Source organism: Mollisia scopiformis, assembly GCF_001500285.1.
Source record: "Mollisia scopiformis unplaced genomic scaffold LY89scaffold_6, whole genome shotgun sequence".
Classification (NCBI taxonomy): Eukaryota; Fungi; Ascomycota; class Leotiomycetes; order Helotiales; family Mollisiaceae; genus Mollisia; species Mollisia scopiformis.
Window position 1 is genome coordinate 1,654,174 of NW_017263586.1, and position 11,077 is coordinate 1,665,250.

The 11,077-nt window shown below is 48.8% G+C and overlaps 5 protein-coding genes across 5 annotated transcripts; 2 read left to right on the plus strand and 3 right to left on the minus strand.

The window, feature by feature from the left end:
• LY89DRAFT_455947 (uncharacterized protein) lies at nucleotides 1–1,205 on the minus strand (the record flags this gene model as incomplete). The annotated part of the gene is made up of 1 exon (XM_018207636.1): nucleotides 1–1,205. A coding segment is annotated over exon 1 (891 nt), but the record flags the coding sequence as incomplete, so codon positions are not given.
• LY89DRAFT_682496 (uncharacterized protein) lies at nucleotides 872–2,937 on the minus strand. The gene is made up of 8 exons (XM_018214524.1): nucleotides 2,719–2,937; nucleotides 2,292–2,661; nucleotides 2,191–2,241; nucleotides 1,848–2,135; nucleotides 1,577–1,781; nucleotides 1,373–1,520; nucleotides 1,054–1,324; nucleotides 872–1,001 (listed from the first exon to the last, which is right to left on the minus strand). The coding sequence occupies exons 1-8, from the start codon at nucleotides 2,793–2,795 to the stop codon at nucleotides 900–902; spliced, it is 1,512 nt and encodes a 503-aa protein (XP_018075189.1). The 5' UTR covers nucleotides 2,796–2,937; the 3' UTR covers nucleotides 872–899.
• Nucleotides 2,938–3,637: 700 nt separating this feature from the next.
• LY89DRAFT_640693 (uncharacterized protein) lies at nucleotides 3,638–6,016 on the minus strand (the record flags this gene model as incomplete). Its single annotated transcript, XM_018211675.1, has 2 exons — nucleotides 3,638–4,358; nucleotides 4,488–6,016. 2 exons carry the CDS (start codon nucleotides 6,014–6,016, stop codon nucleotides 3,731–3,733), a joined length of 2,157 nt encoding a protein of 718 aa, XP_018075190.1. The 3' UTR covers nucleotides 3,638–3,730.
• A 346-nt stretch (nucleotides 6,017–6,362) lies between these two features.
• Nucleotides 6,363–7,989, plus strand: LY89DRAFT_456078 (uncharacterized protein). The gene is made up of 2 exons (XM_018207637.1): nucleotides 6,363–6,776; nucleotides 6,824–7,989. The coding sequence occupies exons 1-2, from the start codon at nucleotides 6,481–6,483 to the stop codon at nucleotides 7,893–7,895; spliced, it is 1,368 nt and encodes a 455-aa protein (XP_018075191.1). The 5' UTR covers nucleotides 6,363–6,480; the 3' UTR covers nucleotides 7,896–7,989.
• Nucleotides 7,990–9,344: 1,355 nt separating this feature from the next.
• LY89DRAFT_579199 (aromatic compound dioxygenase) lies at nucleotides 9,345–10,465 on the plus strand (the record flags this gene model as incomplete). Its single annotated transcript, XM_018208991.1, has 2 exons — nucleotides 9,345–9,579; nucleotides 9,627–10,465. The coding sequence occupies 2 exons, from the start codon at nucleotides 9,345–9,347 to the stop codon at nucleotides 10,463–10,465; spliced, it is 1,074 nt and encodes a 357-aa protein (XP_018075192.1).
• Nucleotides 10,466–11,077: the final 612 nt, after the last annotated feature.

The window sequence follows — 11,077 nt, forward strand, 5'->3', positions numbered from 1 at the left end:
TGCTCGTCGGTTCATCGACTCTGCCTCTTCATATCTTCCCTGGCTCTGTAGCACCGATGCAAGGATGCTGACGCTAGTGAGCGTGTCTGGGTGGTTGACCCCGAGCTCCTTCTCCCTTACCACTATCGCTTCTTGAAGTATAGGCTCTGCCATGATAAGATTCCCCTTTAATATATAAAACCATCCCAGTTTAGTATTGACCGATGCAAGACCTAGCAGATCTTGCAGATTAGTCACTTTGAACGATATAATCTCTCTCGCGTGAGGAAGTAGAATCTGACAGTCTGACCACGTCTGGTATTGTCCGCTCGGAAACAACCTTGTTATAACCTTAATCGCCTCACTCCGCCACCTCTCTAGCTGTCTGTTCCGCTCTATCCACTTCCTAGTCGACAGTTGCACCAGTCGGTGCATCTCGAACGTACTGCCTCCGACTTGCTCCCGGACGAGCGAGAAACTGATTAGTAGCGCTATAGTATCCTCAAATTGCAGCTGGTCCATGTTGTTGAGCAGTAGCCGCTCTGGAATACCCTGTCTATCGAACATGCTCATGAGTGCAAGCAGGTCTGCAGCCTCGGTCTTCGTCCGTTGGATCTGATCGAACGAGATCTGCCACGTCGTAATCACCGCATGCCTGATGCTATGATCGCGCCGGAGGTCTTTCATTTCGTTGTTAGTCAGGAGACTAGCCTGGTTAACCTCACTCTCCCGGAAGAGACGGAGATATGTAGACACGGTGACCCGCGGCCTTGACCGTATATATGCTGCAGCGTGCGTAATTGCCAGTGGAATACCTTCAAGCGCCTGGGCCAGCTCCTTCAAATCTGATTCCGAAGACTTGTCCCCCAGGATCTTCGTCTTAAACAATTCTACCGAGTCTACCTCTCCCATGGGCTCTACTAGAATAAGCTTCCCAAACGTGTCAACGAGGTTAATGGCCGCGGTCGAGTTACGTGATGTGATAAGAATTGATCCGTTTGGCGTCTGAGGAAGAAATGTCTCTAGTGGTGGCTGTAAGTCAGCTGCTTGGTCGTGCGATGAGACGCCCCTTACAGCATCATTTTCTCCAAAAAACACGCTTCCATCATCGACATTGTCCAATATTATAAGCCAATGTCCGTTGGCTTCACTTGAGAGCCAGTTGTACACCAGACGTAGCACATTGACCTTCGGATCGTCTCGCCCGGGAAGCTCAAGCCTGTCTGCTATCTCTTGATACGCTTGCTCGAATCGAATCTTGGTACTTGCATGGATCCAGAACACGGCCGTCTGCGGGTTGTGTTTTCGCACTCGATATGCATGCTCTATGGCAATTTGAGATTTCCTATAGGCATTTAAGCTGCTGTGAGGATAGGTGTGGTAGCAGACCTACCCTATGCCTCCGAGACCGACTAGTGCATTTCTCCTATGCTTTATCGCCGCTGCTTGCTGGCCTCCTAAGTCTAGCTCACCTAGTATCTCTTCTCGACCAATAAAGTAATCGTCTTGCGAGAAGGGGGCTATAAATAGCTTGGCAAATACTAGACCAGGGAGATAATAAGCGGCATAATCTATTGCTATTGAATGGTTTACGTACAGGAACTATCCGTAATATTGGCCAAGTTCGTTACTCTGTTCGATAGTTCGGTCCTTATAAACTGCTTTAGAACTCCACAGATCTGGCGATAACGCGCATCGTCTCTACTGCTACACCTAGCCATCTCCATATGATTCGCGTCGATAGTCTCTACTGTTTCTTGTTCCCTTGCGAGGTCGAGCTTTGAGGAGAAGTTATCTACTACCTATACTACGTATTAGTTTCTACAGCTCCTTAAGCTTTATAGTTTGATGTCTAGGGCCTGGTGTACCTTGCTGTCCCGTCCTTTCATGCCAGAAATTCCCTTTGCCTCTTGGAACGAGTGCACTTTAATTGCGTATTTGCCAAGTATAGTCTTGAACTCCTCGTGAATATTATCCAACACCTCGCCGTTGACTTCAAGCGTCTGTACAAGCCGTTTATTCGAGTCTTGTAGGCCCAAGCTCGCCAGGTTCGATGCGATCTCCCCCCAACCCGCGTATGTGCTTCCTCGATGAGGGGTCCCAAGGAAGATAATCAGCCTTGTCCGTCTGCAAATCGTCTCTGATCTGTGAAGTGCCTGTATTGACGTGTTAGAAAGAACGGTCATTCCAGTAGTATGAGTACAGCCTTACATCTTTGACAATGATCCCACCAAGGCTATGCACCACGAATACGATCGGATCCTGTACATATGGTTGTCAGGCTCGCTCAAAGTATAAAGAGAGTAACATACCTCATTGTCAATTTCTCTGTCTAACTGGACAGCGAGGTCCCGACCATGCTGCGACGCGCTGTTCTTGTTGTTTGCCTGGAAGAGCCCTCCAATGACATCTGCGTTGTACCCGTATGTCCATATTCGAGCCTGGGGAAGGTCGTGCACGAGGTACTCTTCTGGCCAGAAAATATCCGCGGGTATAGACGTGCTCGTTTGCCCCTGATTATTCTTCCCTTTCTTGCTCTTCTTTAGCCTAAAGAACGACTTGATGTTCCTGTGCTCATCGATGCGCGCTTCGGTGTCCTCGTTGCGACCGGAGGTGAAAGTGGATCGCAGATGCGACCATGTCGTTCGTGGATGCCCTCTGAGGCCATGGACAAAGATAATGCTGCCCGCAGTCAGAACACGCTACGGTTAAGAGCCAAAGAATGGGTGGGAGTCGTACTTCAGATCGCGTTGATCCCACCTAGCGCCGTCGGCTGTGGAGAGCAGAGTGAGCCCTACCCGGTGGATCTCCGTCATGGTCGCTGTCGAAAGAATATAGGGGCTCTATGAGAATCGAACAGTAATACTCTGAAAGCAGCAAATTAGTGACGGTGCTACGATTCATGTCAAGGCTGAGGGCTAAGTGCTCTCGTCGTCTCGTCCTAAAGGGTTTTTCCTTACGCATGCATTGTGGCTGGCCAGAAATGTCAGAAGTGTTCGCTAGCGACTGCATCTGAATACGGTATAATATACAATATAATACGACTAGCGTTACTATAAATACGAGACTATGTAAGAGCGATAAATTCGCTTGGCGATTTGTGTGCCTCCTCTTCATCCGGATAAACTCGGCAAGCAGGTTTTCTTGTCCTCTGTGTCTTCAAAACTTGGAGTCATACTTTTTTCTTGATAGCACCTTCATGCCGTGGCCCCGAAACTCGGAAATAGGCCGATAGTCATAGTAGAGCAGGGGGGAACAGCCGAAGCGGCTTGAGACGCCGTCGACGGGACGATCGATAGCATGCTCATAACCGCAGTACTTTCTCATTATAAATCGAGTCCTTGTGCAGAAATGGCTAAAGAACAATAGCACACTGCCAATAATTTTATATGCTTGCGAAAGAGAAATTTGAGACCCTTAAACTATAAATTCGTCTCGGCACAGCGGGTGTCTCTCCACGCAGGGACGCACGTTAGAGAGGTAGGCCAGAGGAGAATTACGTGTCGTGTTTTCCTCCTTGATCCTGGAAAATTATCTCTGACCTACAATGCAACCGACCATGCGCTAATTCACGAATGGAGAGATTCACAAAACTTTTGGTAATCGACATTCCATATTGGCTTATTTCGATTCATTAGTCTCTAGATCTATGTGGTATCTCTCTCATGCTATGTAAATGCAGCAATCTATCGCTATCCTAAACGCCTGTCGCTATGCACCCACAAAAATCCTGTCCCAGACCCAATGCCACTTACTTCCTTTTCGGTGCCCAATTCTGAAGCCATGTACGAGCTTGATCGAGATGTCCTGTCTCTGCCTCGCAAGCAGCAACACACCACTCCAACTCATAAATCTTCTCGGCCGCAATGAGTTCCGCCAAACCACGCCTCTTCTGACTGCCCTCATCCACACAGAAATACATAGGTGAAGCCTTGTTGGGAAGTGAGTCCATGAGATGTCTCACTTTTGGAGCGGCTTCCAGTGTTGTGGTCGCCGAAACACCATTCCCAGTCCGAGCTTTTGCGGTCTTGCAATACTCGTTCTGGCACCACTTCTTGCCGCAGCCCGTGATGACCTGAGAAATGTACCGACGTTCTACTCGTCTTCTCATAGCCTTGCCCTCTGGGTCATGCATGCTCACATAGAGTGGCCCAAAGCAGATGCTGCATAGCCCAAGGTCGTTCCCAGGTCCCTGTCCCATGCGGCTCCCTGCTCCGATCTCTCCACTCTTGCCTACTCCGTGAAGAGTCCTGCCACAGTTGATGTTTCGACATATTGCGGGCTTGGACTTGTTGACTTTCTCAAGTTCATGATGCTTCAAATGTGTTGCCATGTCTCGAAGGCGAATGATCTTCGAGCAGAGGTGACAATCTGTAGTCCTCGCGCCATCAGCGAGCTCGTGTGCAGTTAACCCGGAAATTAAGGCTTCGGGTGAAGGATCGAACGGGTCGCCTTCCTGTGGAACCTCAAGATGGCAGAATTGGCACAGAATCAGCTTGCCTGGGCACACTGACGTCCTGTGCGAAGCAAGATCTCTGAGGTTTGTGGCTTCGTAAGGGCAGTTGGGACATTGTCGAGAGCTGTGCACGATAGAATCGTGAGCGGCTTTACTACCTGGCGTATTGCCGTACGTAGAGTCGAAGGGACAGTGCCAGTGGTTTTCCCATTCCTGGGACTTCTTCTGGAAGACATTTTCACAATGAGGACAGAGGATGTTGTTACGAAGACAGAAGTTCTCATGCAACATCATCGTGCGCTTTGGTGCCCACTGATGACAATTCTTACACTGCTCTTCATCAGGGTTGTGCATCTCAGTATCGTCGTCAAGCGAGACAGGGTTTGCTGCAGACCCGTTCAAATGCTTGTCGACAGACTTGAAGGCTAGAGAGAACTTGTGCGGTCTTGGTGTAGTACCGTCCTCGCGAGCATGCACTGATATGTAAAGTGCCTCTGCGTTCTCCAGTTCCACATTCGACGGCTGAAGGGTGATACTCTTCGTGGAGACATTGTCAAAGTCTCCGAAAACATGCTCATCGTCTCGCGGTCTAGCTCTCTGGCGAGACGAGTACGGGCTCATGAATAGCTCTAGATTATCCCTGTCTTCAGCGAACAATTCGATATTTATACCCTGGGTCTTGTCCCACGAAACGAGCTGATAATCCACATAGTCACCATCAAGGACTTGTCCAGTATTGGGCTTCCAAATGCTTAAATCGCCTCCAACAGAGCTCCCTTCAGCAGCACCTGGAGCCTTTTGTGCCTTGGCCATAATTTGCTTGAGAGTCTCCCTCGCCTGTTCTTCATTCAATGCCTCGATGTCCACCTCCAGATCTGTATCCACCACGCAGACGCCATCGCCTTCGGGCGCAAACTTGTCGATCAGGAAACGGAATTCTTCAGACTTGGATCCTCGCACAGTCAAGATCTCGCCTTTGGTGAGAGTGGTAAAGTTCTCTCGCAGATGTCGTTCCAGCAGAGACTTCCAATCTTCTGGGTTGTATCCTGCTTCGAGCGGTCGTAATCGAACATATGTGCCCTTTGGTAGTTGCTTCGCGTGAATTGTAATTCGTGTCGGTTCTTCTTCTGGTTCGTCGTTGGTGAGGTCAATGGGCGCATTTGGTGAACCCTCACGACTAGCAGCTTTTGACTTCGTAGGTTCGGTGATGCCCAGTGCCTCGAGTAAGAAAGAGCTCAGTACTACCTCTCCTTCGTCTGCAGAGAACTCGCGAATACCGGCATGTACCACATTTCCATTCTTCGTATTGACCAGTCGAAAGGTGAGGGGATGTGGGAGTTGTTGTTGTGCATCTCGCCACTCTGACTGCTCTGCGCGTGCAGCAGCGAGAGAGTATGGATTGAAAGGGTCGAAAGCTGGGGCGTTCGGTCGATTTGCGCCTGAGACTATAATTGTGGATGCGGAAAGGAGTTGTTCGAGAGCCGATTGTGGTAGAAGTATCTTGTCTCCAGGGAGGGTTTTGTTCTGCGGCGCAACAGTAAATACACCTGTCCATGACAAAGAAATCTCTGGCGACGCCATGGTTGCTGAAAGTATAATATGGTGGTTTAGTGGGATGTTTGCGTTGAAGTTTGGGTAATCTTCAAGACAACCAAAAGACAAATAAATAGGAAATCCCCAGAACAAACGATATGTACGCGCGGTAAATGGGAAATAGAACGGAGGTCAGGTTGAATCGAGTTTGTCATGGTTCTGGAAGATGCGAAAGATGCCTCAGGCCAAAACAAATTGCGCAGCCTCATCCTTATCGCGATCCGATAAGAAATAGCCTCGAAGCTTAAATTTATTATAGTGGGGGTTGAGCGATGCTAGCCGGACCTGACATGGCACGTGCGCTAGCTTGATTCGTTGAGGTGATTCACCCACGCCTCACCTCATGTCGCAGCTTTTCTCGACTCAACACAAACTCCATCTCCAAACAACTTCTTTTTCCCACCTGGACGACCTCACGGCCAACATCACGTACACGTTCATTGTTGAGTGATATGGAGTCAAGCCCTTCAATTCAACCACGCGATATTGATCTACCCATTTCTCTGCTCCAGCTTCTCTCGAATTCTCTTGTCTTATATCAAACCACTCCGTACTTGCCGGTAGCTTCATTACTTGCCCTTGGAGCCACCTCGAAGTCCTTCAAAGACCTGATCCACAATACGCCTAATGTATTCAGACATTTGGACCTGACTAGAGTCAAGTCAGCGCAATTCGATATTGCGGCTATTGATCATGGCGGAGAAGTATGGAGGAATGTTCAGTTAGACGAAAATGTCACTGAGGACGAGTTCGTCTTGCCTTAGCATCGCATATGTCAATGTTGACCAATTCCAGCTTCTATGGCGGACCACTTCGTGGTATCTTGAATACTCTCCACCGGCGGAACATCATTCAAGATGTCCAGACTCTCGTCCTCGATGGCCTTTCGGTGACCTCCGATCTTGTCTCGGACATTATCCTCCAAGAACGTTACAATGTTCGTCTGTTGTCGATTAGAGAGGTCCGAAATCTCAACGAACGCAAGTTGCAGCAAGCTCTCGTCTTTGCTGTTCGACCCTCTAGACCTGCGAATACCCCAAAGCTCCAAGGACTGTATATATTCGGTGCTAAAGACATTGCTCCAGTCACGCGAGTTAGTCGGCATGTCAACAGGTATCCTCCAGGCGTTGCTCCGATTGATACCGTTCCGTCTTACGGTGGGGTTGTCTACTCCCAAGGGGCGCAGATTGGTGCACAATGGAATCAGAAATCGGGAGACACCCTTGCAGAAGAGATGGAGAGCGGATTTGATAAATGGTATCAAGCAAGCGGGAAGGTCATCGCGAAGCCCCCATCGCTCGAGTGGGCTAGCACGATGCTAGTCTGTCAAGGTCTCATCAATTTTGATGCCATCCTTTGCAGCGGACCCCGTCACTCGACCACTGCAGTTGAGATCGGTCCAGGTTCGAAAGTACCTTGGTATCGTAGCAGCTGCTCTCACCTTTCATCAATGGTTGCCACTCATGCTCTTGGCAGCTGTGTTGGATGTGGCAAAGCGCCCGAAGGGTTTTCCAAATTCGGAACCTCTCCTCTAGCCCGATTTCCCCTGCTGGCTCCCCCGCCACTACATTCGTCCGCATCAAAGGCCGCCAAAACGCCGTTCTCTGCATACGATGATCGTCTTTTGGTCAGATGTATGGATTGTCTGAAAGGACGATTTTGTGAAAATTGCCATAAGTGGTGGTGTGAAGATTGTTACGAGGTTCCGGACAACTCCTATATACAGGTCTCGCCGCAACACTGGGAAGCTATCGGCAACCCACCTGGCGGGCATCTTGAGAAGAACGTCAAGGTACATATGGGTCTCTGTGTTGAAGATTGTCTCGTAGCGGAAATGATGTCCGGTGCGGGCAGTAACGGGATGTGAGGTTAAGACGACTTCACAGAGGAAACGTATGGGATAGACTTGATTTCGTTATGTCTTACTTGCCCTAGACACTGCTAACTATTTCTTAGCCAGGAGTTTTCAGGAGCTGCTTCGAGTGTGGCCCTAACGTAAGCCTCAATACCCCAATGGTCGATCTTTGGTCTTGTTAATTATCCCACGCAGTGCAATGCATGTATCAAAACGACTCAACTCATGTGCAAGGTCTGCGGCGGGGAATACTGCGTTATTCATAATGATGGATCATCTTATACTACTGCAGGTCGACATGCTATCCACGGATGTAGATGCTGAAGCTAACAAGCCTTTAGTGCGATTGTAGGGAATCTCCAGCGTGTTTTGTTCAGTCTCAGCGGCCAAGCTAATCAATTCCAGGGTGTGCAAGAAGTGGACGACGTACGAGACAAATCTAGTAAATGATCTTTACAGATGACGAAAACTCACCACTCAACAATCCGGCCTCTCCTCTCAATCTACTTGGCTTCAGGGGAACTGATGGCAATAAATCTTCAGCATAATTCATACAACAGGCGTGAAAACCTGATGTCTGCATGATCCGTGTGGATGCTGGTTGACATTGCGGAAAAGGAGGTTGCCTTCTGAAAAGGAGGAACTGAAAAGGACTTTCATACCAAGGATTTCAGATTCGACATTTGCTGCTCTGCCCCACGGAGGACGATGTCGATACACGGCTGCGTGCTCTGTCGTGCTGGCTTCTCCCAGACAAACTAGCTCTCAGCCACACAGGAAATCTAATCATGGACTCTTGGCAAGCGGAATGCAGATCTTTTAGGATTTGAAACAACTCTTCGTAATGCAATACACTCTACTTGGTTCTCTTACAAGTTCTCGATGTTTACATGTTATGCTTCTTTCATGTCGCCAAGACTTGTCCACTTGAAACGCGCGTTGATTCTCCACTCACCACCCTCAACCAGAATCCCGAACTCTTCCACAAAGACGGCAATACTACGCGTCACCCGGTAGCACAGACACAAAGTTAATGATGATCCCTTGAAATCATCAGAAATGGGTTACGTTTAAAGTTCTTCATCGGAACTGTCTTCGCTCAGTAGCCAATAGGAGCGCCCGTGTTGGTCAAACATTGCCAAGGTTGTTAAGTGGACTGTGGGGTAGCAGAGCCTCTGCGCAGCTCATCTCCTGAACTTCGGACGGAACGTCAGTGTTGTACTTTCGGCAGTGGTAGATGGTTGAGGGGAGTAGATTGATGAGGGCTCTGAGTACGCAGCCATCGTCGTCTCCCGCTCTTGGCAATTTGTTCCATGGGGAAGTTTCCCTGAGAAACATTGATATAAAGCTGTACTCTCGCTGCACCGTCAAGATCTTTTCACACCACCACCATCTCTCATCCATTTTATCTTCTACACTCTTTTGCACTCAACCAGTGAATTTCTATCTCCAACCCACAAAATGCAGCTCATCACTTCTCTCGCCGCAGCCTCTATTCTTGCATCCAATGTTCTCGCCCACCCTGGCCATGATATTCGTGCTGAGATGGCAGAACGAGCTGCTTTCATGCAGACAAGTAAGCGAGACCTGAGTCATTGTGCTGCAAAGATGAAGGCTCGCGGTTTGGACCAAAGCTCCGTTGCTCGACGAGCAGCTATTGCCAAGGATGCTCGCAAGAAGAGAAGCATTGCCACTGGTATGTCCTGCCATTCTGTCTTGAATTCTCTGCTAATCAGTCTCTAGACACTCCATCTCTCAAAGTCCGTGACGCTGATACTGTCCTCAACACAACTCACTTGTCCAGTGTAGCATACTCAAATGCTACCGATGAATCTATCCTCTTTGCAGGCAACAACTCTTGCATCTTATCTCCCGAGGTTACACAAGGCCCTTACTACGTATCTGGCGAGTACGTTCGCGAGAACATTGTTGAGGACCAAGAAGGGGTGGAGCTCATCCTTGATACACAAGTGATCGACATGGCAACTTGCGATCCTGTCACAGATGCAGTCATCGAGATCTGGCATTGCAATTCCACCGGTGTCTACTCTGGGATCGTTGCTTCTGGCAATGGCGATTCGTCCGACGCAGCAAACATCAACGCCACTTTCCTCCGTGGCCTTCAGCCTACCGATGACGATGGCGTAGCACAGTTTACAACTCTGTTCCCGGGTCACTATACCAGCAGATCCAACCACATTCACGTCCTTGCTCATTTCAATGGCACAACATACGCCAATGGCACTTACGGTGGTGGCTACGTTTCGCATGTTGGACAGCTCTTCTTCGACCAAGATCTCATTACGCTTGTTGAAGCTACCTCGCCTTACACAACCAACACGCAAAACCTCACAACCAACGCAGACGATTCTATCTTTGCCCAAGAAGCAGCTAGCTCTGATCCTGTTGTTGAATATTCTCTCCTTGGCGACGATGTTTCTTCGGGAATCTTTGGATGGATTGCTTTTGGTATTGACTTGACGAGCGAGCAGACTCTTACTCCTGCCGCCAGTTTGTATGCTACTGGTGGTGTTGAGAATGAGAGTTCAGGTGGATCTGGCGGATCTCCTCCACGTAGATGATTGAGAGGGGATTGTCGGATGGGATGGATGGGAAGATGTCGGTATATAGGTAGCTGAGGTTGAAATGCGAACGATAAAGTCTGGCCAGCTAAGCGAAGTCGACGATTATAGTGTATGATCTTCTTTTTCTATCTCTGAATTACCTTGTGGTTTATCGCTCTTCATCATTTTCGGGGTGCTTTCTCATAGTTGCGCTGATACCAGCCCGAGGTCTTCAGCGAGCTGCTTCTGAGCACCGTGAATGGTGATAGCAAAAAAGAGTCTAAAGTCGATTATTGATGTCGGTGCTTCTCTCTTTTCACTCGTAGTGAAACCACGAATTCATGATACTCCGGGGCTTGCTAGTTTGTCATCCATGTACTTTCTTTTGGTCTCACTGAAATTCTCTGCATGAGGCAAGTACAAAGAGACATGATATCATATGCGGCTTACGATAGCTTGATGAAGCAGCCATCACTCGCTCAGCCGTTCCTCTCCCACGACTCACACTTGGTGCCTGTGTTCCTCTACGTAGTCTACTGCTGCCTGAAATACCGTGGATGCTGCAGATGTTGGTCGTTACATTAAGAGTGGCATTCATTTTCCCAATTTTATATCATTGGCTCGTAACGT